We start from the raw sequence: 24295 nt of genomic DNA on the forward strand, positions 1-24295 counted from the left end.
TTATGTATCTCAAATCTGATTGCAGTAAATGGGAGTAGGGTTGTGATGGCAATGCAATAAATGCTCTTAAACTGCTTTGTGATGGATTGTTCCACACTATGGGAAGTGGTTGTACAAAATCTGTAAATCTCTATGCCTGCCTGGAGTGCCCTCCTTGCTTGGTGTGTACCTTACAGAGGTCACATATTGCCTATTCATTTTGGAGAGTGACAGATTTTTTTCACTTTTCTCAGCAAGGCAGTCCTTGTCTTCATTTTCACTGCCTCTTTGTTAGATTTAAGAGGTAGCTTTAAAATTATGATGCTGCTAATAACTGTAGTTGTTCCTCCTTTTATAAACTTACTGCTTGTGCTGGACTCAGAAGCTTTATCTGATCATGGTGCTTCTGTTCCAAAACAGAGGTGATGGTGCTTTAGAGAATTACAGCACGGAGTGTTTGGGAAAAGACTGATGGACTTGCTCACTAATCTTGAATTAGTGGTAATTACAGTCATTGGATTAATTTTGTCTCATTGGAAGTGAACAAGAAGTTGAATGAGATGATATATTTGTTCTTCTGAAATTAAGTACCTGAGTCTCTTGAGGAAAGTAAATGCCATCTTCTCGGTGTGATTAAAGAAAACATTCTGGTTGTGAGTCTGGGAGTTTAAATTAAAGATGATCTTGCTTCTTATCTGCAAGTGCAAGACAGGATAGCTTTCAAAATGTGGGTCCTCTGCTGCAGAGGAACGAAAATCCAACGTCAGATTTTGAATTGTGGTGTTGAGAATTGCCCTGCAGTGTTGTTGTTTTTCGACTTTATGAAGCTGTCGTGTTTTGCAATTAGTTGAGCCCTTAAGGATAGGAACACTCAGTCAGCAGACAAATTTGAGCAGATTTGAGGCAAAGAACCTGCCTGTCCTTTGAAGATGCAGAGAGACAATGTGTGGATGTTGAATGTGGGGAACGCTCTCAAATGCTTCTTTCCCCCTTTAATTTTCCTGACAGGAATTGAAAGATGTGGGTCACCGCGATCAGATGGCAGCAGCCAGAGGAATCCTGCAGAAGAACGTGCCCATCCTGTACACAGCATCTCAGGCCTGCCTGCAGCACCCTGACGTTGCTGCCTACAAAGCCAACAGGGACCTGATCTACAAACAGCTGCAGCAGGCGGTCAGTGGCATCTCCAACGCCGCCCAGGCCACTGCCTCGGATGATGCTGCCCAGCAGCAGGGCGGGGGTGGAGAGCTGGCCTATGCCCTCAACAACTTCGATGTGAGTTTGAACCTTTCTGCAAAAAACCTCCCCTCTAGCCCTGCTGTTTGTTCACCTGGTTTGTTAGCCACGGCTTGCTTTTATTGATATTGCCTGGAAGATCATTCTCTATTGAAGTACAGCAAGTTGTAGGCTAAGTAGACTTTTTTTAAAAAAGTCGTTTTCCAAACTAGGATTGATGGAATATAGAAAGTTATATATGTGGTTCTTGGTGATGGAAGGCTGTCAAGTTAAACTAGCTCTGAAATAGCAGTTAGCCTACTGCTACATTAGATGGTTTGTTTGAAATTGATTATTTCATAATATATTTATGTAATGTATTCTTGGAGGTGACAGAAGTGATTTATTAAAAGTGAATAATGTATTTGGAATTGCTGAAACTACCTATTGAGAGGAACATGAAGTGGGAAGTTTTAATATGATCTTTGGTTGGAAATGAAGTCATTTCACACTGATATGTTGTACTGATCTGTCATGTTCTTTATCTTGCATTCAGCACGTTGCTGAGGACAGCCATGCATTTTTACTGAGATCGCTTTCCTTTTGAAGCCACGATTCGGTGTCTACCTGATTCAGCCTCTGAATTTTAAACACTGTAGCACTAACTTACTCTAGAACTTTATTTCATAATACAAAGCCATCACTCAAAAGGCATTTAATAGTTGTGGTTTTGCCAGATTTTGCTCACCCTCTCCTTTAGCTCTTACCACTCTTGTTCCTCCCTTTCTGCCATGATTCTTTTACCAGGATAAAGTTCTCCCTGTGCCTGGTGAAAAGCCTTTCCCTGTGATCTCTTGGGTAACAAGAGGATGTCACGGCTGTCTTGATCTTTGTGACTGATTTCAGTTTTGAGTTTGCCTTTCTGAAATTTCATCAGACGCTCAGTAAGCCTTAGGAGTGTGCCTCAGGTTAGCCCCGAGGGGCTGCAGCTTCTCACAGGTGTCTGTGGGAGGGGAAGGCAGCCCTGCAGCAACAGCACTGTGTCAGGGGCTGGAAACTGAAACAATTCAGTTCAGGTTTGTCAATTGGCTTGTATGGCTCAAACCAGCTAATGGGATTTCCAATATATCACCCTATCTTACTGTACATACTCTTCAATATATGGCTGCAGACTGCTTTTTGAGTGTTGCAGTTCACATGAAGCTATTTAAGCTTTTAATTCCACTTGGTGAGGCTCTCTAATAGCAGCAGTGCCTGATCAGCAGGCCAGCTTCACGATAGCTTTGTCGTCTCATCCCTGCCAAAAGAGGCTGACAAAACAAATGTGTTGAGGTTCTTGGCAGATGTTATCCCTGCACTTCATTTCCTGCTGCTGCTTGAGTGTTATTACGCTCCTGTAATAGAGGCTTTGAGCACACATGCCCCCAGATACTCCAGTGATGGTAAAATATTAAATGGCTACCAGAAGATAACAAGCTGATTGTTATCTCTCTTTTCTGATGGTGCAGTTCTGGAGTGGTAGCACCCTGCCATTGTATTAGCCAATGGCTAAAAGTTTCAAGAAAAATGAGGAGAGAATGTCTTGGAGAGCACATGCCATGTTCCCACCCTGCTGTGATGGCTGCATGGTTACTCTGTAGGGATATGGAATGTGCTGGCTGGCAGGAGGAGGTGGTGGTGCCCTGGCTGCTGAGGTTAGCTCGAGTGCAAACTAACTCAGAAAATTCCCATTTCAAAAAGCTTTGGGGCTTATTTTAGAATGAACAAATTCTGCCCCTGAAATAATCCAACCAAACCATAAGCAAGCCACCAGACCTTGAAATGGCAAAGTAATTTTTCTTTAATAAATTACAGACCTGTTTAGACAAATCATCTGAAAGTACTCAAAGGTAATAAATACTGTGCAGCTTTTTCCTGGGGAGCTTCCACGGGTGGTGGTGTTGGCCCCTTGAGAGCAGACAGATCAGTGCTGCTGTTTCAGCCTTGAGTCTCTTGGTATGAGCTGTGCTTACTAATGCTCTGGCAAGAGAAACCTGTGATAATTTTCTGCCATGAAGAAATTGATTTCTGTGCTGTTTGAAACCTTTGTGTTGATTTTTCACTTGGAGGATTTTTGAGAGTGCAGTTGTATTTACCTGCCTAACATTAAAGAGAAAAAAGACTGTACAAAGTAGGGCAACAGAGCACAATACATAGAGCTAATTTTGGATGTTTGTTTTCTTGTTCATGATGGGATAATTACATCTGACAAGTTAACTAGTGAAGGCATGTCCAGATTGACGTGTAGTTAGGAAGAGTTCTGTACTTTGAACCTTATTTTTGGTGGCACATTTGATTTTTGCCATTCACGTAACGAGGCTTCCTGTGGCCAAGTTTGGTTTAGCTGTCAAAGCAGCACAAGAAATGAGTAGCAATATAATCTGCTGGGAAGCCTCTTAGTAATTTTACAAAACTACTCGTGAAAATCCTCCTCAGTGCCAAAATGGTGTCATTTGCCTCTTAATGCCTGATCAGGGGATTGCTCCAGGTGCTGGTTGTGCAAATGACTTAACGGTAACGCGCTGCTTGGGCCGGTGACTGATTTGCAGAACTTTTTCTTTTGCTAGAAACAAATTATCGTGGATCCCTCGACGTTCAGCGAGGAGCGATTCCGGCCATCCCTGGAGGAGCGGCTGGAGAGCATCATTAGCGGAGCAGCCCTGATGGCAGACTCGTCCTGCACGCGCGACGACCGCCGCGAGCGCATCGTGGCCGAGTGTAACGCAGTGCGACAGGCGCTGCAGGACCTGCTCTCCGAGTACATGGGCAACGTGAGTACCCCTGCTCTGCCTGCTCACTTTGGGGGGGTTTAGCTCCACTGATCATCTAAAATACAGAACTGAAACTCTTCCTGAAAGCTGGTTGGTTCTGTTCCAAACAGAATCTGAACAGTAACAAGAGGTCCTAAAAGGTTTATCATGTCATACTTAAATCATCAATGATACTTACCTTAAAATTGATCTGCGGTCTTCCAAAAAAGTGTTATAGTATTAACCCTTTGGCACTGCTTTTGTTTTATGACTGTTAATATTGGTTTGCATAGAAGTTCAAATCTCAGTTTACATAAGGTAACTGGGTTTATGCAAAAAGTTCTGCTTCACTTCTGTTGACTCGTGGAAACTTTAACTGTGTCATCTTTGTAGCTGAAAGCATAAATTGTCAGAATCAAGTTGATTATTGTTGCTAGTCAGTTTGAGTAGACATGATGTCTGAAGTTAAATATGGAGTAAAATATCCTGAGAGCAGTTTGGTCTAAATATTGGGCTCTGAGCAGTTCTTTTCCAGTGTTTAGGCACTGAATGTGCACACAGTATTTGAAGCCTGAGAGTGTTTCTGCAGTTGGAATAAGTGTCATGTCATGCGGATGAGCTTCTGCATTTGAGGCCATCATGATGCAATATTGGACTTCCTTCCCCTCCATTGCCCCTTTGCTCTTGTTTCAGTGGGTTTTAATCTGAGGAACTTGCTGTGTTGAGAGGTGAGATCAGGATATCGTAAGATTATAGACTAGACTATATATAATTGTTAAACTTCAATACTGTTAAAGCTGATTTTGATAATAAAGTTGCAGAAATAGCAACAACTTCAGCAAACTATGGTTTGTAGCCCTGTGGCAAGTAAAATCATCTGAAGAAGTCTTAATGGGAGAAGGTGAAGTCTTTTTTATGCTTTTGAACTTGTTTGAGGTGCAGCTGGGTTCAGAGATACCTTTTTTAGACAGTAACATTTATTTAGGAACCTTGCTGCATTAGGTACATTACCTTCAAATCTTTCAGCCAAAGTGACTTCACCATAGAGTAAAACTGGTCCAAAGACTGCCACGTGTAGGTTGGGGTGGTGGAATTTGGAGAACAGATGCAGTGTGTGATAGAGAGAAAGGAAAACAAAGATTTCTGTTTACCAAAGAGGAGGGCAACGTACTTGAACAAAACTGAAAAATGAGTCTGATGTAGCCTGCAGGCTGAGCTAGGTATTCATGTAGTCTGTCTTAATTGCTTGTGAAAGTAACTTGTGCTCAGCATTGACATTTTGTAGAACTTCAGACTGCAGCTGGGAAGCAAAGCACAGAGTTGTGCCACTCAAAACTCCTTTGAGCAGGGTGTTCTATAAGTCTATGAAGCATCAGCAATAATCCCTCAAATGTGCTGCTGGATTGGATGGAGCAGTGTCAGCACGATTCTGAATGGAGCAGCCACCAAAGGGTAATTACACATGTGCAAGAGGTAAATGCTCGGTCTTGCATGTAGGGTTGGTGGCATTTGTCTCATTGAAAGTTGGTCAATACCACTGTGAGAGTGCAGAGCTTTGGCTTCCACTCACAGAAGTGCCTGTCCTCCTCCTCAGCCATGTGCTTTTGTCTCTGATAGGCAAGTTAAAGTAATCATGCTGAGATGGAAAGAATGTATTCCCTCTGTTATCTCCTTTAACACATTGTGAAATTAGTGGAGCATACTGAATTTTTTAAAGTCACTGCTATGTTATGATTGTAGACAGTGTAGTTGGGGAAATGAGATTAGAAATTCAGTGAAATGGAGTGGAAAAAGCAATTGATAAATTATGGTGAAAATGTGGGATGGTGTGTAAAAATCCATACTGTAAACCCCTCTGTGATTAAGCTGAAGAATGACTAATAGTTGGGAATCTAAACAGTGAAAATGGTTTGATACATCTGCAGGAAGAGTAGGGATGTGCTGACTTAGAGTAGTGGCAGAGGAAATGTCATTTCATGTATATGTATGATATACCCACAGCCACAGCTCCTGGGATGCTTTCCTCCAGTCTCCCTTTGAAGGAGGAAGTGAATTGGGCATTAAATCTGTTAATTGCACAGCACTTGCAGTGCATCATAAATCCTATCCAAGTGCTAGAGTAAAAGGTATTTATTGGCCAAGTATAAAAATTCAGGGAAGATTGGATGAGGAATACACTGGAAAGGCTGAAGCACAGGACTGTCTTGGGGCAGATTCCCTTTTAGCTTTAAGTGCCTTCTCTTCAGTGACTTCCTCCAGCTTTTGGGCTTTCTTTCTGAACCCTGGCAATAACAAGACTGTTTCCTAGGTAGTTATAACTCAGAGTTTAATGCTTTGGACTGAGGGTTGAACTGCTTCTCTGTGCCTTTCCTTGAGGGTCTGTAAGTCTGCAAACATTGGTAGCTGTGTTGGGAGTGTCGCAGAAGTTTTAAGCTAAATAACAGTTTTTGGCAATAAACTGAATTGTAGTATCTCTTGACCCCCAGTACATCTGCTGGCATGGTGATGAGTCCTGTGATTATGCCCTCAAAAGAAGGGCAAGATTTGCTTGTTCAGTAGTTTGTTACAGAAGTTTTAATCCCCTTTTTCTTAGATTGGTGTGTGTATTATTTCCTTTTTCATCTAGCATAACTTCTCTTGTCATTTTCAAGAGCAGTCCAGCTTGGTCAGACAAAATCTTGTACATCAAGGCCAGCATCCTGTCAGATGGTAGCCAGCAGTGGATCCTGCAAGTGGAAAGACAGGAACAAGGGAGCTCTGTAATTTATCTTACCCCAAGTATCCCCCCAGTGCTGGCAGTCTGCAACTCAGGTACTTCCAGAGCTGGCATTGCTGACTGCATGTAATGGCTCTTGATGGACTTTTCCCCAGTTAATCTGTGGAGTTTCTTTATAAACTTACAGCTTTCATAGTCTTCCTTAACAGGGAGTTCTGCTTAAATGGGTGCTGTGTAAAGAAACATCTCCTGTTCTGAAGCAGAACAATCTCATGCTTGTTCTGTTGGATGTTTCCTTCACCTCATATACGAAAAGCCCCTGAGTAGCAATTCCCTACCCATCCTTTCCTATGCTACTGTTGTTTCAGAGCCATCTCATAGGAGACTTTGGTTTAGGCTTCCCCAGAGTGAAGTGTCCTAGTTTTATTAGGTCTTGCCATAAATGAGTTACTCACCACCTCCTCTCAGCTTTGGCTCTGCCCTCATTATTGAGCAGCATGGCAGCTTTGGATGGGGTTTGTAGAGGGAATGTCTCAGTGCCTGTGTGCCTGCATCTCACAGCAGTTTGTCTCAGCTGATTTTAGCCTAGTCCTGAGGACTAGGGAGCATTTGGTGTGGTAGTGGCTGTCTCCTTGTGTAGATCCACTTGGAGAATCCAGCTCAGGTGGCCCAGGAAGGCTTTGAGATGAGCTTGCAGTGTGTGAAGTGACAGTGCTAACAGAGCAGTTTCAAAAGTGCAGTTCATGTGAGCCCAAATGCAGGTGTGGTCATGTTCCCCCATCCCCTCCTGCATCCTGCCTGGATCCTCACATTCCCACTGAGCTTTGGAGACCACAGCTGCACTGGCTGGTCAGGATTCAGGCAGTGTCACCATATCTTCTGCTTTTGTTTTGCTGCCAACACCTTACACTTGATGTGCTCTCTGACATCTGCTGAGCACGAAGGGGGCTTCAGGAACAGCTACCCTCAGGATTTGGCTTCTGAGCCACAGTGGCAGGAGTCTGTTTCTGTGGATGTTAAGTGATATGGGCTTTCATTACCTGTGTCCACTGAACTTCATTAACCACTTTATGACCTAGCCTCTTGGTTCATAAGCTACATTCTTTGAAATCCCAGCTGTTCGTCCATTAATTGTAGCATCTGATTCTCTAGCTTTTCCCCCTCCTCTTCTACTTTGCCTGGGGAGAGCTGTTTTCCATTATGCCTTTTGCTCACTTCTCACAATTCCAGCAGAAAATAGTTTTCCTTTTAAAACTTGCATTGCAGATCCCTCCTGGATTGAAATGGCACGGATGCCTATTTGCATCTGGGTTTTATTACGTGGAGTTAGCTTGAATCTTGCTGCTAGTGCGGAATGGCAGAGCTAGAAGAGGAAGGCTAAATTCATTATTGATTCTGAGTAGCTTTGTAAAAGCAGAGTAGTCCAAGGTCTTGGTTCTGGGATCAACTGTCTGGAATGCAGTAAATTGACCACATCAGTTGTAGCTAAGTTTGTAAAATAACCCACAGATAGCAAGACCCAGATCTTTGTGTGATCTGTGGCAGTCAGGCATTCTTGGTGTGTATTTTATTATTTAAATGAAGAAATTTCAAAGCATATTTGAGTTTAGTTGAACGTCAATGCCAGACTTAGGCAGGGCAAGAGGGCAGAGCAAAGCATTGAACTGAATTATGCCAAGATTAATAGTGCAATCAATGAAGAAGTTAGTAAGAAATATAAGAAAATACAATGGAAACAGTCTTTTGGGTCTAACTGCATGATCTTGTGTGGGTGCACGTCGACCTGTTGCAGTTTGCTCCAATAAAAAGGATGAAGCTGTATATTTTTTGACACTGCTACCGATTTATCCTGGCCTTGCCTTTGCACTGGCAGCTGGTGAGATTCCTCTCCCACTGTGGGTACAGCCAACATCTCTGCTTTTCTGTACTGTGCTACTTAGCTCTGCCTCACAGTTAACATAACTGCAATGAAAACTACACGGATATCTAAACTACTGAAAGCAAATGCATTAAAAAATCCCTAGTGGGCTGACAGCTGAAATATTTCTGTGTTTGAGACGCTGGTATGTAGAATGGAGAAGTAAGAAAATGTGTCACTGACACAGGAATCCACAAACTTGGTGATGACAGGTACGTGCTCTGTGCTGTAACCCTCTGGGTGTTGTTAGCACAGGCCTTGGGCAGATTGCCTTGCTGTCAGCTCTGTGTTACACATGGCAAACCCTGGCGATGGTGGGTGTGAGGCTGGGCTTTGAAGCTGGGGTTTGGGGTTTAGCAGGGGAGAAAGTGCAGGCTGCGCCCTGGAAATGTAACCAGCACTTTCCAGCGTGTTCTTAGCGTGCCTTGAACTTGCAGAAGACATCACTTATCTGACTGACGTGTAAGACTGGAAAGAAAGGCTTCCTTAAGCTTTTGACAGTCAATTTTTTATTGCCTGGTGCAGGAGCCCTGACGGATGGGGACAGTTGGGCTCCTTTCCATGAGCCAGCAGTGGTCAGAGGCTCTACTTGGTATGCCAGGGAAGTGCAGAGAGCTCTCGTCTTCAGTCTATTCTGTACCCCATCAATTTCTAATGCATGCAGCTCCCCTTTCATGCACACACCAGTAACTCAGCCATGTACCAGCAGAAACATTGTCAGGAATTGTAGTTTGGCGAGTGCGGAATGCGGACCTGGAGCCCCATTGTGTACCACATGCTCTTGTACAATAAAATCCCTTGTTACTACATTTGGAAACGATAAATCATGTTACATAAAGTAGCTTGACAGGTCCCATTTCAATGGGAATTTTAATGCTTTCATATTAACATTCTGACTGTGTCCTTGACTGTCTGGATTGCATTAGAGGTGCTTGGCAGCAAATGGAGAAAAGCCATTGGGAGCTGGTTCAGAGCAAGCATTCCAGGCACACAGCACTTCAGGATGGCTTTTTACTTTCCCTGGTTTCCATCTTCTCTTTGGCCTCAAGTGCTTGAGTACCACAGCAGGGTCTGTTTGGGGATGGGGGCTGTGTTTCTTTTTGTGTTAGATTTTAACCTAACTTACACTGGTGTGGCACAGCTTGAAGGAGAGGGAGGTGGCTGAGCCCAGGCTGTGGCTCTGCACTGCCTCAGGGAACTCCTGCAGGCCTCCATGGTTTGGATCTTGGGGTATCCAGAGAAGGCCACAGTAGTTCTGGATTTGGACCTGTTGGACCCATCACTTGCTAAATGCTTGGTTTGCACTCCTGTGTCTGTGTTCAGTGAAGTTAGGGGAATGTACTACTCCAAACAAGTGCTCTTTCCTCAACCTTAATTGCACTATTTTGCTTTTCTTTCCTAAGCTTCTTTGAGCATCTCTGATGCTTGGATGTGATTGGGCAGGAAAGTGCCTGGCTTATCTATTCAATATCTGCTGGGAGAAATCATTTGTCTTCAGAACTACCAGCAAAGGATATTTCTACTCCTGACACAGTTGCAATTTGCAGAATGGAGATGTGTTTTCATGATGAATTTGCCTATTAATAATGTTGATCCACAGCTTTGTATTCCCATCAAGGATCCAAGCTTGGAATGGAACACGTGAATTTTCACATGACTGTAAAATTCATTTATAGCAAGTATCTATATACTGAAAGGGCTCTTGCATGGCCCTTTTAATGAAAGCATCTGTTTCTGTGGAAATAGATGTGAATTAAAATGGCACATTGATCTGTGTTGATGATAAAGATGCTGATAAAAATTCTGCCTTGATATAATCTATACTTTCTTTTTTAATATTGTTTGTCAGTTTAAGATGCCTGAATGCTGACGTGATGGATGTGGTTTGAAAGCCTGGATGGGTTTTCCTGTCATGGACTTTGCTGCTCAGTAGAGAGCTGTGCTTTTATGCTGGGCCCTAATTTCCATAAACATTATTGGTTTGACAAAGATGCTGCTTTTAAAAACAGAACATTTCTGAAGTGATAAGAGTTTTGAGTTTAATGCTTACAGGCTGGCATAGAGTAAATATTTCAGCATCATTGGAGTGAAGCCAGATGCAGATGATGAGAACTTCACACTCAGTCAGGCATTTTTGGGCTGCAGAATCAAGCTTCCAGGTGTTCACCCAACACCACCCTGGTTTGGAACTTAGCATGGCGTTTTCAGGAGATTGTTCTGGCACCTTCTATGTCTTAGGGAGTAATGCAAGGAATTACAGAATTTAAGAGAAGCCAGCTCATGCAAAGTTTTGTAAGCCTTGTGATCTTTGCTTTTGGAAGCTCTTCAGAGTCTTCTCTGTCACACCAGTGTTTTCCCTGAGCTTGTCCCAGTGTTGATGTGGAGTTGCTGGTTTAGAGATCCCAAACAGCTCGGGGTGCCCAGCCCCAGAGGGGAGAGAGGGCAGCACATCTGGGCTCCAGCTGTGTGCTCTGGATGGGGACACATGCCAGTGCAGCCAGACTCTGCTGAGGCCACTGATGCCAGTGGCACAACTTGAAAGTCCTGGATGCTTTTCCAGACCCAAGACAGTTTTTGTGCTGTGCAGATGCATTGCTTCAAGAAGCATATGGCTGGCTTAGTGCCTCCTGAGAGAATTGCAGCAAAGCCCAGCACTCACACCTCAGGTCTGGTTCCAGGACCAGCCTAGAAGTCTATTGCAATCTTAAATCACTGCTGCTCTCCATCCACTGCCTTCAGCCTTTGCTGCTTGTTTGGTGCAGAGCTGCCAACAAGAACCCTTAAATTGAATAGATTTGACAGCAGCTGGGACTTGTTCTGAACTGCCTTGTACAGCAGAACTCACCCTTGCAGCCTTTCCACGCTTTGCAGCACTTCTGTTACAGACTCTTAATGTATGTAAAAGAAGGAAGGTGGCTGCCCTCACTGCCAGTGCTCACTGCAGCCAGCTGTGCAGCAGAGCTGAGCTCTGGTGCTGTCTCTAAGCAGGAGTTCAGTCCTGTGGATACCCTGAGTGGCAGTGAAGGCTCCCATCCTACCTGGTCCCTCCTTTCCTCCCTCACCCTTTGGTTTTGTATTGGTGAAACACTTGGTTTTTCCTTTCTTCTCAGGCATATGTCCATCTCCAATGTTAACACATTCTAATATTTCAATAACACATTATAAATGTAGGTATTTCATAATCTCATGTTGATCAAATAACATTTAAGAGTAGTGCAAGGAGACCTGCAGTAATAACATGTACACCCTTCTTTGTGATAGGGGGGTTGGCATTGTGGTTTACTTTTGTTGAGCTGTAAGGGGTTTTACATAAATATACTCTAATGCTGTGCCTGGATTCTGCTTTAACATTGTGGTTTAGGACTTAATTTCTTCGAATTTACTGTTTTTTGTAGGAAAATGTTTGAACTTTATCTGCCTGCATAAGATCAAATATGTAGTCACCCCTAATGAAGCTCCATTTGGTGATACTTGAGTAATCTCTCAAAGTCAAAATCGAGGAGTATGGATGGAATGGAGCATGTAAGTTTGCACAGTGACTGCTGATCTGTGGATAAACAGTCTTTTAGCCTCCAGCAGGATCATGCTCTCAGTGTGCAGAAGTATTACACACACAACTGGGCTTTCCAATTCCTCTTGTTGGAGGAAAGGGATGATGGAATTGTTACAAAGCTGGAATACCACAGTTCTTGTATTGCAACAAAATACTTGCATCTCAGGTCCTTGACTTCTCCTTTTTATTTTGCCTTGATCTAAAAGAAACTGTGGATTAAGTTTTGTCTGCAGGATGGGGTTCAGAAGATAATGAAGGGAATGGGAGCAGCCCCTGTCCATGTACACACATGTCCCTGTGGCTGTCTAGTACCAATTGTCTTCTCTCCAGTGCTCCCATGACATACAAAATCTTTTGTGCTCTTTCATTTTTTTCCTTTCCGTTACCTCTTCATCTTTTTTACAGCTCCTGCTGCAAGCATTAGAGGTCTTGATGGAAACCTGGATATTCTCTTCTGGATGTTTATTATCCAGACTCTGCTCTTGCTTAACCTGTTTTATCCTGTGTAAGAAAGCTGGTGTTCTGTAATGCTCTTAATGTGTCCTGGAGCTTTAGACCTCCTTTGTCCCAGAAAGTCAACGGAATCAATACAGAATAATTAGCATTTGTGGCTTATCCAAATAGTGGCAGCTCTCTGGAATTTAAATAGAGGCAGAAGAGTGACTTAATCCTTCTCATGTCTGAGAAAAGGATGAGGCTTAAGCTGTATCTTGGAAAGCTGTTGAAATAGAGGAGAGAACTTTGGCTTCTTTCTGGCCTGCACAGGGACACGTTCCTTTAGCAGAAGGGCTGGGAGTTAGAAGGGAAACAGCAGAGCCAGCTTGTGTATGGCAGGGTTAAAAACCCTCTCAGGCTCTCTGAAAACACTCACTTCATGACTTAGGAGACTGGAGACTCCAAAATTATTCTTGCTGAACAGGCATTCTAGAAGAGTGGTTTCCTTACAATAGCAGCAGCAAAGGCAGAGGCTGTCAGGCCAGGAGCTGCCTTGCAAAGGTGGGCTGAAAGGTGCATTTTTCTCAGCACCAATTAAAAAAAAGTTTTCTCTTGGCATCAGGCCACAGGGGGAAAACCAGGGCATGTGCAAAATTAGCAGTAGGCAGTGAAGAAACAAACCCAGATGGTTCTGAACTGTCTTTCACATATACCTGTGCCTTCCACAAATGGAGGGTGTTTTTCTTTATTGTGTGTGTCAGAGAGAACAAAAATATTGTGGGATGTGCAGCCACTCGTGGAGTATCGACTCCACTGCATTCCTGTTAACCTCTGCCTGTCACTAAACAAGGCTTTTGCCATTCATTGGGGGCTCTACTGCTGCCATATGTGGCCAGAAAAAAAAAATTGCTTCTCAGCTCAGAATCTCTTTGATATGCCTGAGGTGCTGTCAGCTGTGGCTTGCTGAATATGATAACGTGAATTGACGTTATCAGTTACTTTATGAAACCTGCGGAATGATGTGGGGAAATGAAGCCTGCTCCTTCTCTGGGGGGAAAAGGCTCTGAAAACAGAAGGTTCGTGGTTTAGAATTGGTTCAGCTTTGTAGGTGTGGTATCTTGAGAGTGAAGTATCTGTGGGACACGGGAAATGTGGGTGACAAGGAGTGTGTGGTGGAGTGACTGGGCAGAGATGAGGAGGAGTTCTTGGGGGTGCAGGTGGCTCAGTCGGGGTGCCATGGCTGCTCCAGAACATCCTTCTAGCTTGCCTTTCATCTGCTGGGTTTTAGGGAACTTACTTTGACCTTGTATTTAAAGGATGAATTCCTTAAAAAACAAAAAAAGTACTTTTTGTTGCCTTTGATGGAATATTGGAGTAAGGTTCCTACCTATAAATGTGGCAGGCAGCTTTTTTTTATATGATGACAGATGAAGATTTGGCCATGATGAGCAGTTTGGGAGAGTGGGAACACTGACTATCCTTAATTCAAGACTTCAAATAATTCTGATACTGTTAAATTTCTTTTCATGTTGTCTTGATATATAAATGTAGTTGCATCATTTCTCCCAAAATTAAAATTCGTACAGAGATATTAAGGAATTCTGGAGATACTGCAGTATCTTCAGCAATTTGAGACACAAATCTCATTATGTGCTTGAGACTTCACTTGTTTATTTTCTTTTCTGCTACTAACTTATGATCTGCAACATTGGTATATGATGCTTTTAAAAGGCCCTGTTTGCTGGGTAGGAAGATAACCCTGGGAGTTGTTTGTAGCACACATACTTTGTCCTGTATCTGGTGTTGGAAGTTGATGGATGTTTTTCCTTTCAGGCTTCCCAGCAGATGAATTGCAGCTGTGAATGTCAGTGGTGCCCAAGTCAGATCCCTCCATTTACATGCTGTCCCCATGTGTTTTAACCCAATACTGTGCTCTGCTTTTAAGTATGCATTATTTTTATTCAAATCCTCTTGACTAAATCCCAGAATGAATGCAATTAATTCTGCTTGTGTAGAGGTTGAGCAACATTATATTGCCCAGGTGGCTTCTGCATCTGTGCCTTCAGACTCATTTTCCTGTTTACAAAGGGTTTGTGTGTGTATCACCCCCTCAGTCTCCTGGATTGTGTTAGGGAGAAATGTGGGATGTAGGGCTGGCTTCCTTTTCCCTACCGTGCCTTTGAACCTCTCCTTTGAGGACTCTTTATTGAGTCATTTTGGGGGAAGAAGGTGACTTGATGGCTCTGATATCAAGTACAAAATAAGGCTGCAGCCATATCACTTGATACTGTTCCCCTTAAATGCCAAATTGTGAATTTCCTTAGAGGCAGAATGAGTTTTTTGGGCATCTCTCCAGGAGTCAAAGAATCCCAATTCTAGAGGTCACTGGACTGAAAAAAGCCAAGAAAACGAGAAGTTAATGCAGAAATAACTGAAGAGAAAGAACTTGAAAGCCCTTCTGCCTAGTACCTGAGCCCCTGATCCCTTTGGGGCTAATGGCCTACAAGATGGGTGTGTTCCTTCCTGCAGGACCTTTTCACTGAGGAAGGCAGGGTCTTCACCAGTCAATAGGGAAGCTGAAGTTCTCGGGTTGGGAGGGTGGCTTGCAGGTTTGGCTCTCTGCTAGCCACGCTAAATTTGCTGCCCAGGCTCGCCTGGGTGAGGTGGGCTGGGCTTCTGCTCCTCTCCTCTGCTGTCATTCCCAGCTTTGCTCATCCTGAGGGGCTCCTGCCATTGTGCACCTGCTCAGGGATCCACTGTGGGAGCTGAGGAGTGAGGAGATCCTGTCAGCAGTGTGTGTGTGTGTAGAGAAAAAGATGGCAATAATGCAAATCTTCCAGTCTTGGTCCTCCCCCATATGCTCTCATGAAGGCTTATTCACAGAGTGTGTAAAACTGGCTTTTTGGTGACAGGTACTGAGTTCTCCCAACTTCCTCTAAATTTTTATCCCAAATCAGTTTTTAATGCTGTGGAAACCAATTCCCCTCTACCCCCCAAATTATGGGTATCCTCAGCTGGACTTGAGGAACTCTTTTTGAAAGAGCACGACTACATCAAGTACACAGGGCACTTGAATCCCCTGGGAGTATTCCTGGTGTCATTTCCAGTGGACTTATTATTTTATGCCTTTTGTAAACTTGCTCTGTGACTTTGATTATATTACCTACTCCTGGAGCAGTGCCTGTGTGAAGGGAAGGGTGCTTTCAGTGCTAGACTGCAGTGAAGTGTATATTCAGTTACAACTTATTTCTTGGTGTAAAACTGAATTTACCAGCTGGGTTTTTCAGATTACTGTCAACTTAAGTACCTTCAATCTCCCTGTTTTTCTGTGCCAGTTTTTGCAGTCCTGTATATTAATTCTGTTTGTTTTGAATAGCTGTTACTTTGTCATCTATCTAATGCTAATTTAAATCATGTATCTAATGATCTCTTTAGAAGTAGAGGCTGATAAAATAAAAATGTGAAATGCCTCAGCATCCCCATAGCACTCTGCTTTGTTTTCCTTTCTTTTCCTGGATGCTGAGGTGATGCCACCTTTCCCCTGCACCTCAGATGTGCTGACTGTTTGTAAATGGTTTATTTCCTTTGACATTCATTTGCTTTTGAAGAAGGGCAGCCACTTCGTATGTGTCAAGCTTGTGCTGGAATTTTAAATACTTTAATGCATTCTTATTATCTGCAAGGGTGGCTGGCTAATTAGTTAGCTTAGTAAATAATGGCTTGGTGGTGCCTCTGTGAGAAATGAAGGTATGCACACCACGTTTTAGTGCTTTTCAATCCCACACAGTGCCCTGGTGAGTCACTGGCTCTGGGTAAATGGAGTGGATGTGGATGAGGTTGACTTGCTCTGAGTGCACTCAGTGGGATTTCCCTCCTGGGCAGCCAGGGCTGGGGCTCAGCACAGGAAGGAGCTGGAGCTGCTGCAGAGAGTCCAGAGGAGGCAGCAGGATGAGCAGAGGGATGGAGCAGCTCTGCTGAGAGGAAAGGCTGGGAGAGTTGGGATTGTTCAGCCTGGAGAGGAGAAGCTTTGGGGTGACCTCATTGTGGCCTTGCAGAGCCTGGAGGAGCTACAAGAAAGATGGAGAGAGACTGGGGACAAGGGATGGAGGGACAGGACACAGGGAATGGCTTCAAACTGACAGAGTAGGTTCAGATCAGATATTGGGAAGAAATTCCTCCCTGTGAGGGTGGGCAGGCCCTGGCACAGGGTGCCCAGAGAAGCTGTGGCTGCCCCTGGATCCCTGGCAGTGTCCAAGGCCAGGCTGGACATCGGGGCTTGGAGCAGCCTGGGACAGTGGAAGGTGTCCCTGCCATGAATGGGATGAGCTTTGAGGTCCCTTCCCACCCAAACCATTCTGGGATTATGTGATGGAGAGGAGATTCTGCTGGTTGTGGTGCTGGTGAGGCTTTGAGGTTCTTTACAATTAATCACCTTTTCCTGCTGTTCCTGGTTTTTAATGCCCATTGCTTCCTGTCAAAGGCAACTTCATACCCACTTTTTCTGTCACTATATTGCAGGTTAAGGCTGAATCCTTTCCTACAGGAAAGACTTTAAAATCTGTTGCAAATTAAACCTATTTATATTTCTAATAATGAAAAAAGGATACATTAATTCTAAGTTTGAATGTCTTGTGACCATATTGGTAGGATTGCTTTATTATCTGTTTCTCCAAGCTGTCTTGCCAGGAGTTAGGTGGCTTTATTCCCAGATTTATAATGCATTCTCTTCCTCTTGGAAAGGGCATATGCTGCCTTGGCTCACTCCTTTTAATTTGAGTTTTGCAGGGGTCTGTGTTGTTCCAATTTTAGTTCTATTTCTAAAGCCTTTTGCACACTTGTAAAATTTGATAAAAACTACAATATCTCAAGCCTTTTACAATTACTGCAGGTGTAAACTTCGTGCTTCTGGATATACCTATTAGTTCATGTAATCTGCAGAGGAAAAACTTGAGATATTCCTTAGATGTGGTTGCTAATCAACATAAAAAAGAAAAACCAGGCCTGTAAAAAAGCAACTCCAGTAGTAGATGACTCGCCAGTCCCAGCAGCTCTGTGGGGGCTCTTGCAGAAGTGGTTTGTCCCCTGATTTGGTATTCTCAGACATTCTCCCATCCATCCCTCTTCTCCCATCTAACCAGGCATGCTGAAAGTGAGATGAATTGACCTGTAGCCAAGCTTAACTAGTCGTCACTCAGCAAAATCACTTGGGAGGAAACAGCTGGAAGTGTTGACAAAATATTGGGCAGCCCCCCTTGAGGTGCTGGTTGTCAGTCACAGCAGCCTGGATCAGATCTCACCTGGCTGCACAGCACTTGGGGGATCCTGCATCATTTTGATCTGGGTGCTGTGTGAAGAGCCACTGTAGGCTTAAAACAGAGCTTTTATCAGCAGTTCTGATCCTTTCTAGGGTCTGTGGGGGCTGCTGTGACATGGTGCTGTCCTGCTGCTCTTCCAGCACAGGTTTTCTGCTGCTGTCTGGGCTGGGTGGCAGCTGGGGCCTTTGGTGCAGGGGGAGGCACAGCCTGGAGCAGCCTGGCAGGGTGTGCTGGAGTCCTGAGCCCTGGCACCTCACAGCAGGCAGGAGTAAGAGCATGGCATTGCAAACTGCAGAAGCAGTAGGATGCCAGACCTGCTGCAAAATAACCTCTGTGCATCTGGAGTTGTGTGGGATAGAGCCATAACACTGCTCTGCCTCTGTCTGTTGGGGAGGCAGGAATGCCCTGGCATGAAGGGGGTGACCCTGAGGTAGGTTCAGGGGCTCAGAGCGTGGTGTTAACAATACCAAGGTTTTTGGTTCCATCCCTGTGTGGGCCATTCACTTGGGAGCTGGGCTCTGATCCTGGTGGGTCCTTCCAGCTCAGAGTACTCTGTGATGTGAGTGTGCTGCTGGAGGGGGGGCCTGGCACACTGAGCACATCAGAGCCCTTCAGCTGGCTCTGGGCTCAGCTAACAAACATCAGGGTAACAAGAAATAGAAACCTGTGCCATTTTGCAGAAGGTTCCAGGTATATTTGGTTAGTGCTGGGTCTGGTCTGGCTTGTAGAGCTGCAGCATTATGATTTAATGGAAATGGGAGAACTCAGTTCCGTGAACAGTCAGGTTTAGCATGTGATGTATTATTGCCAGTTTGGGTTTTCTTTGGAGCTTTTAGGGAAAGATGTATGTTGTTACAGGATGACTTTCTTGGCACCTTGGCACTTTCCTACCATTACTTATCTGTATGAATAGATATTTTTGCTTCAGTGGTAGAAATGTGTTGCAGAGGTATAGAACCTTTGTGCCATATATCATAAAACCTATGCTATTAAATTCTTTTAGATATGAGAATAAGCCTTGAGAGAACACTGGTAGGTAGTTCTGTTACCTGGTAGTGGTACAAAAGTAGTGTAAAATGTGTGAGAATCTGTTGTTTTTCAGACCTGACAAACACCTCTCTTCATCCCTTCCCTTCCTCCTCCACACTACAGGTGCAAATAATAGTAAGAAAAAATTACTTTCTGCTGTTGCAATAATGCTTTTTTCCCCTCAAGAAAGAATACATTGATAGCACTAGACAGTAATTTTAAAGGTTTGATTTTACCATCACTTAAAAAGAGGACTTATAGAATATTCTGAGTTGGAAAAATCTGCAAGGATCATCCAGTCCAACCCCTGTCCCTGCACAGACCCCCCAACAATGCCATCCTGTGCATCCCTGGCAGAGCTGTCCAAACACTCCTGGAGCTCTGGCAGCCTCAGGCTGTGTCCATTCCCTGGGCAGCCTGGGCAGTGCCAGCAGCCTCTGGGGGAAGAACCTTTCCCTGCTCTCCAACCTAAACCTTCCCCTCCAGCCATTCCCTCCTTCCCTGAGCTCTGCCCTCAGGCTGCTGTGCTGTGCTGAACCAGCCCAGGCCCTCAGCTGCTCCTCGGTGGCCCTGCAGACCTTCCCAGCCCCGGGTCCCTCTGGACACTCTGGAACAGCTTTGGATCTCTGATATTGTGGCACCCAAACTGCCCCAGGACTGGAGGTGAAGCCACCCCAGTGCAGGGCAGAGAGGGACAATCCCTCCCTGGGCCCAGTCCCTCAGGCAGAGATGTCCCTCCTGGCTGCAGGGCACTGCTGACTCACGTTTATCTGGCCATCAACCAGGACCCATGATCCCCTTCTGCAGCTGCTCTCCAGCCTCTCATTCCTGAGTCCATACACACAGCCACGGTTGCCCCAGCCAGGTGTAGAATCCAGCACTTGCCCTTGTTAAACTCCATGTGGATGGTGATTGCCCAGCCCTCTAATTGAGGTCTTTCTGCAGGGCCTCCCTGCCCTCAGGGGAGTCCCAGTTGTTGGCAAACTGCCTTAGTCTTCCTTTGAGTCCCTTGTCCAGCTCATTAATGAAGGTGTTGAAGAGCACAGGGCCGAGGATGGAGCCTTGTGGCACCCCACTAATGACTGGTACCAGCCTCATGTCACCCAGTCCCTGTCACCCTTTGTGCCTGACCCATGAGCCAGTTGCTCACTCATCACATAATTCAGTTACCCAGCTGTGGGTTGGACAGGTTGTAAGAGACAGTATCAAAAGCTTTGCTGAAGTCTGAAAAGATCACATCAACTGGCTTCCCTTGATCAGCCAGGTGGGTTACCCTCTTGTGGAAGGAAATCAGGTTTGACAAGCAGGACTTTGCCCTCCTGAAGCTGTGCTGGTTGAGACTGGTGCCTGTGTTGTCCTCCAGGTGTTTTTCAACACCTCCCAGAATAATCTTCTCTATAACTTTACCAGGCACTGAAGTGAGACTTAACAGGCCTGTGGTTTCCGGGGTCCTCCTTCTTGCCCTTCTTGAAAATCAGGACAATGTTCCCCAGCTTCCAGTCAGCTGGGACCTCTCCAGATTCCCAACACCACTCAAAAATCATCGAGAGAGGCTTTGTGATGATATCAGCAGCTCTTTGAGGATTCTTGGATGAATCCCATCAGGCCCCATAGGTTTGTAGGGTTCCAGCTGGAGCAGCAGATCCTGCACAATTTCTGGGTCAGCTGGGAGCTGATCATTGTCACAGTCATGGTTCTCCAGCTCAGGGCACTGAGACTCCCTTGGTCTGTCATACATGTTGAAGACAGAGGCAAAGAATGCATTACACACCTCTGCCTTGTCCCTATCCCTGTTTGTGAGGTGATCGTCCTCATTCTGGAACACGTTTATGTTGTTTATACACTGCCTTTTACCATTGATATATTTGAAAATGCTTACTATCCCCCACAGTTCTGGCAGCTCCAACTGACCTTTGGCTGCATGGATTTTCTGCCTGCAGCAGGGAGCAGCCTCTCTGTGTTCTTCCCCTGTCACCTGACCTTGCTTTCACTAGGCACACACCCTCCTTTTTTTCCTTATATCCGAGAGGAGATCCCTGTTTAGCCAAGCCATCTTTCTGCCTCTCCTGCTTGAATTCCAACATTTGGGAATTGCTGCTCCTGTACCCTTAGGAGGGGATGTTTAAAAAGTGACCAGCACTGATGGACCCCAGCACCTACAAAAACCACTTTCTCACGGGCCAAGACAGCCCCAATCTCCACTTCACACACAAGAGCCTCTCTGTTGACCAATCAATAATCAATCTCCTGCTCATTAGCTCAAATACTGCACAGCCTATTCCCTTCTTCCTGTAGCTCCTTCACCTGGCCCGCAGCTTTGCAGAAGAACGGTTTGTCCTCCCCAGCCTCAGGGGAGGCATCAGGCACTCCTGGCAACCTGGAGAGCTCCCTCTGCCATCAGCAGGTCTGGCTGGCTGTGGCACGGCTGGGTCAGTGACTCCAGCAGCCCCTGGATGTGTCAACACCGGAGCTGGAGAGGCTTTAACAGTGCATGCTGGGGCTGGAAGGGCTGGCTGTGCTCTTTGCCAGATCCCGAGCACGTTTGTCTGTCTCTGTTGGCTCTCCCGGACGGCTGGAGAGGAGCCCTGCCTCCAGGAGTGGGAGGGCAAACTGCTGTGCCATGCCCTGCAAGCTGCCCTGCCACACCCTCAGCACCGTGACACACCCCTGTTTTCACACTCAGCTTGCTCACACTCCTCAGAGCTGTTTAAATCTCCAGCGCTGCTCCTGGCAGTGCCCCGGTTGGCTGCCAAGGGCTCCTGAGTCTGGTGGGGGCTCAGGGCTGCTGCTCTGGGCTCAGGAACTCCCTGAGCAGCTCCATCCAAGCCCCACCCTGGACTTACCTCAGTCACTGCTGCCGCTGCTGGGGCTGCCTTGTGGACTGGCACTGACTTGCCCAGTTACTGTGACCTGTGAAGATGCTGGGATTAAATTACTGTTACTCCTGCAGCAGGAGCACAGGGAGGGGAGGGTGGGTGGATAGGTGGATATACAGGTTGGTAACTGGATTCCTGTAGGGGCTGGGGGTGAAATATGTAACTTCATGTGGTGGAGATCGAGGGAATCACAAACTGGTTTGGGTTGGGCTGGAAGGAACCTCAAAGCTCATCTCATTATACCCACTGTCATGGGCAGAGACACCTTCCACTGTCCCAGGGTGCTCCAAGCCCCATCCAGCCTGGCCTTGGACACTGCCAGGGATCCAGGGGCAGCTCCATTTGCTTGTTCTTAAAATGTGAATTCTTACAAACCAGTCCCAGTGTTTTCTGTTGCTCCCAGCATTGCCCTAGACTGCAAATTCCAGACTGAGTTACAGGGATTAGGTATTGGTTTTAGCCTGGAGCAGAGCTGAAGCTTTTGGTCAGCTGCCATTAAAGTTAAAAGATGCTATGAAATGTGGAGGAAGACTTGTGTGCTCTCCTGCTTTTTCTTTTTCATTAGGGAACAGACTGCAAGACTGAAGTTGCAATTTACAGCTCTCTTACAAGGAAACAAGATTTTTGGAGGGTTTTTTTTTTAATATTAGTGACTGGAAATATGTTACTAACTTGAAATATTTGGTTTGAAGGCAGTGGAATGATTTTGATAACAGAGGTAAAACAGACTTCTCTTGATTATAACTGCATTACATAAAAAGAAGTGACCAAACCACTTGTCAGAGTAGAAATCAGGCTGTGTACTTGCCTTGATAGAAACTGTTTTAATAATCACCAAAAAAGTCCTATTTTCTGCTCAGAATGGGTGTAGGTTTGATTTTTTTTTTTTCCTGGCTCAGCTCGCTAAAACCTGTTCATGTTCTTTAACATATTTTTCACCTAGTGCCTGTGAACAATCTGCATCAAGTATGTGGACTTGTCATTTAATCCTAGTCCTGTCAGTAGTTAAAAACACTTCTCTTGCATAAGCAATGTAGCAAACAGGATAGAGTAATTATAAAAAAAATCTTTTTAGAACTCCTTCCATAAGTAAACTTCCCAACAGTAGTTTTTTTGAGATTTACTTTTGATTTTTAAATATTTTTGATTGATTTCAGTTAGTTCCTTGGGATCACTGATTGCATATATTTCATGTTGTGACACAATAAATCTACCTGAAATGTCTCTATTATAAATAGATATATAAAATTAATTGCTTGTGTGTGCATAATGAATGTTTCAGAGACATGGGGTGGCTGGGTTGTTTTGTTTTTTGCATAACCTCATATTTTTGGAGTGGTTTCCTGGTATTTTCCTGCTTCCCATGGGTGTCTGATGGCCAGGCAGGATGGACTGGGTTTTGTTGGTGTCTGTCCCAGCACAGGCTGAGTGGGCTGTGTTCCACAGTGGATCTAGGGATGAATAATTGAAATTGGTTTCTAAAGCTGATGATCACTTATTAATTTGCCTGATGAAGACTACAGTTTTTGAATAAATGGACAGTATAAAAGTAGGCGTCAGAAAGTTCCTCTCTTGATGGTGCAGCTTTATTGGGCCTTATTCAAATGATGGAGTGCCCACTAAGAAGAAAGAAGCAGTCTGCAGACTGGTGGCATCAGCTCATTTGAATGTGGCATAAACCTTTTTCATGTGTCTCTGGACAACCTCCCTGGCACCCTTTGTCAAGTTAATTGTTGTCCCTAGACAGCTGTAGGTATGAAGGGACAATATCCCTGGGATTTATCTGCTGGGTGCACTGGAGTCTGCCTCCACCTTGTCCATGTTTCCATCTGTCCTGTGTTTTAGGGTGTGCTGTCAGACAGGGAGGGGCTGAGGATGTTGTGGAGCACTCACATCCCACAGCTATCCCACTGCTGTGCCAGTGACCTCCTGCTGCTGTCCTGGGCCCTGCTGGGAAGGGACAGCTCTGCAGCATGGGGGCACGAGCCTTGAATTCATTCTAGAAACACCTCTCGGATGTGGAACAAAGTGGTGGTTTTATCCAAGTTTCAGATTTGTCAATAAATATTTACACTGCTGACAAATCCAAAACTTGGAGTGGAAGAGGCACTGCAGCTTGTTCAGCAGTTTCAGCACTGAGGGTATTTTGAGTGGTCTGTAAATAACTGAAATTCCTTAGTCCTGATGCCATTGTGTTGTTACAAAGTGGGCTCTGTGGGTGTTTGGTGACTTTAACTATGGGTGGTATTTTAGCTGGTCCAGAGACTTGCTCTGCACTCACTGGCAGGGAGTAATACCTGGCAAGAGCTCCTTACACCTGAGACCTTAAGGTATTTTGTACTTTCAGCAAAGGGTGAACAGACATCTCCTAGAAGTTCCTTGTCACCATAGACTCTGGGAATTTGTCAGAAGTACCTGATTTTTGTTGTGTTCAGGAGTGTAATGTCGCATTAGAGATGCAGTACCTGCC

At 45.0% G+C, this 24295-nt stretch overlaps 1 protein-coding gene across 1 annotated transcript in view; it reads left to right on the forward strand.

Annotated features, from left to right (window-relative positions):
* The window catches only part of CTNNA1 (catenin alpha 1), a 120850-nt gene that overhangs the window by 27582 nt on the left and 68973 nt on the right, over positions 1-24295 (forward strand). Inside the window, exons 6-7 of the mRNA XM_085073242.1 lie at positions 988-1254; positions 3801-4004. Coding sequence (XP_084929368.1) covers positions 988-1254; positions 3801-4004 — 471 coding nt within the window. The remainder of the gene's footprint in view (positions 1-987; positions 1255-3800; positions 4005-24295) is intronic.

The sequence above is a fragment of the Lichenostomus cassidix genome, chromosome 13 (assembly GCF_008360975.1).
Source record: "Lichenostomus cassidix isolate B80296 chromosome 13, HeHo_3.0, whole genome shotgun sequence".
Taxonomy (NCBI): domain Eukaryota; kingdom Metazoa; phylum Chordata; class Aves; order Passeriformes; family Meliphagidae; genus Lichenostomus; species Lichenostomus cassidix.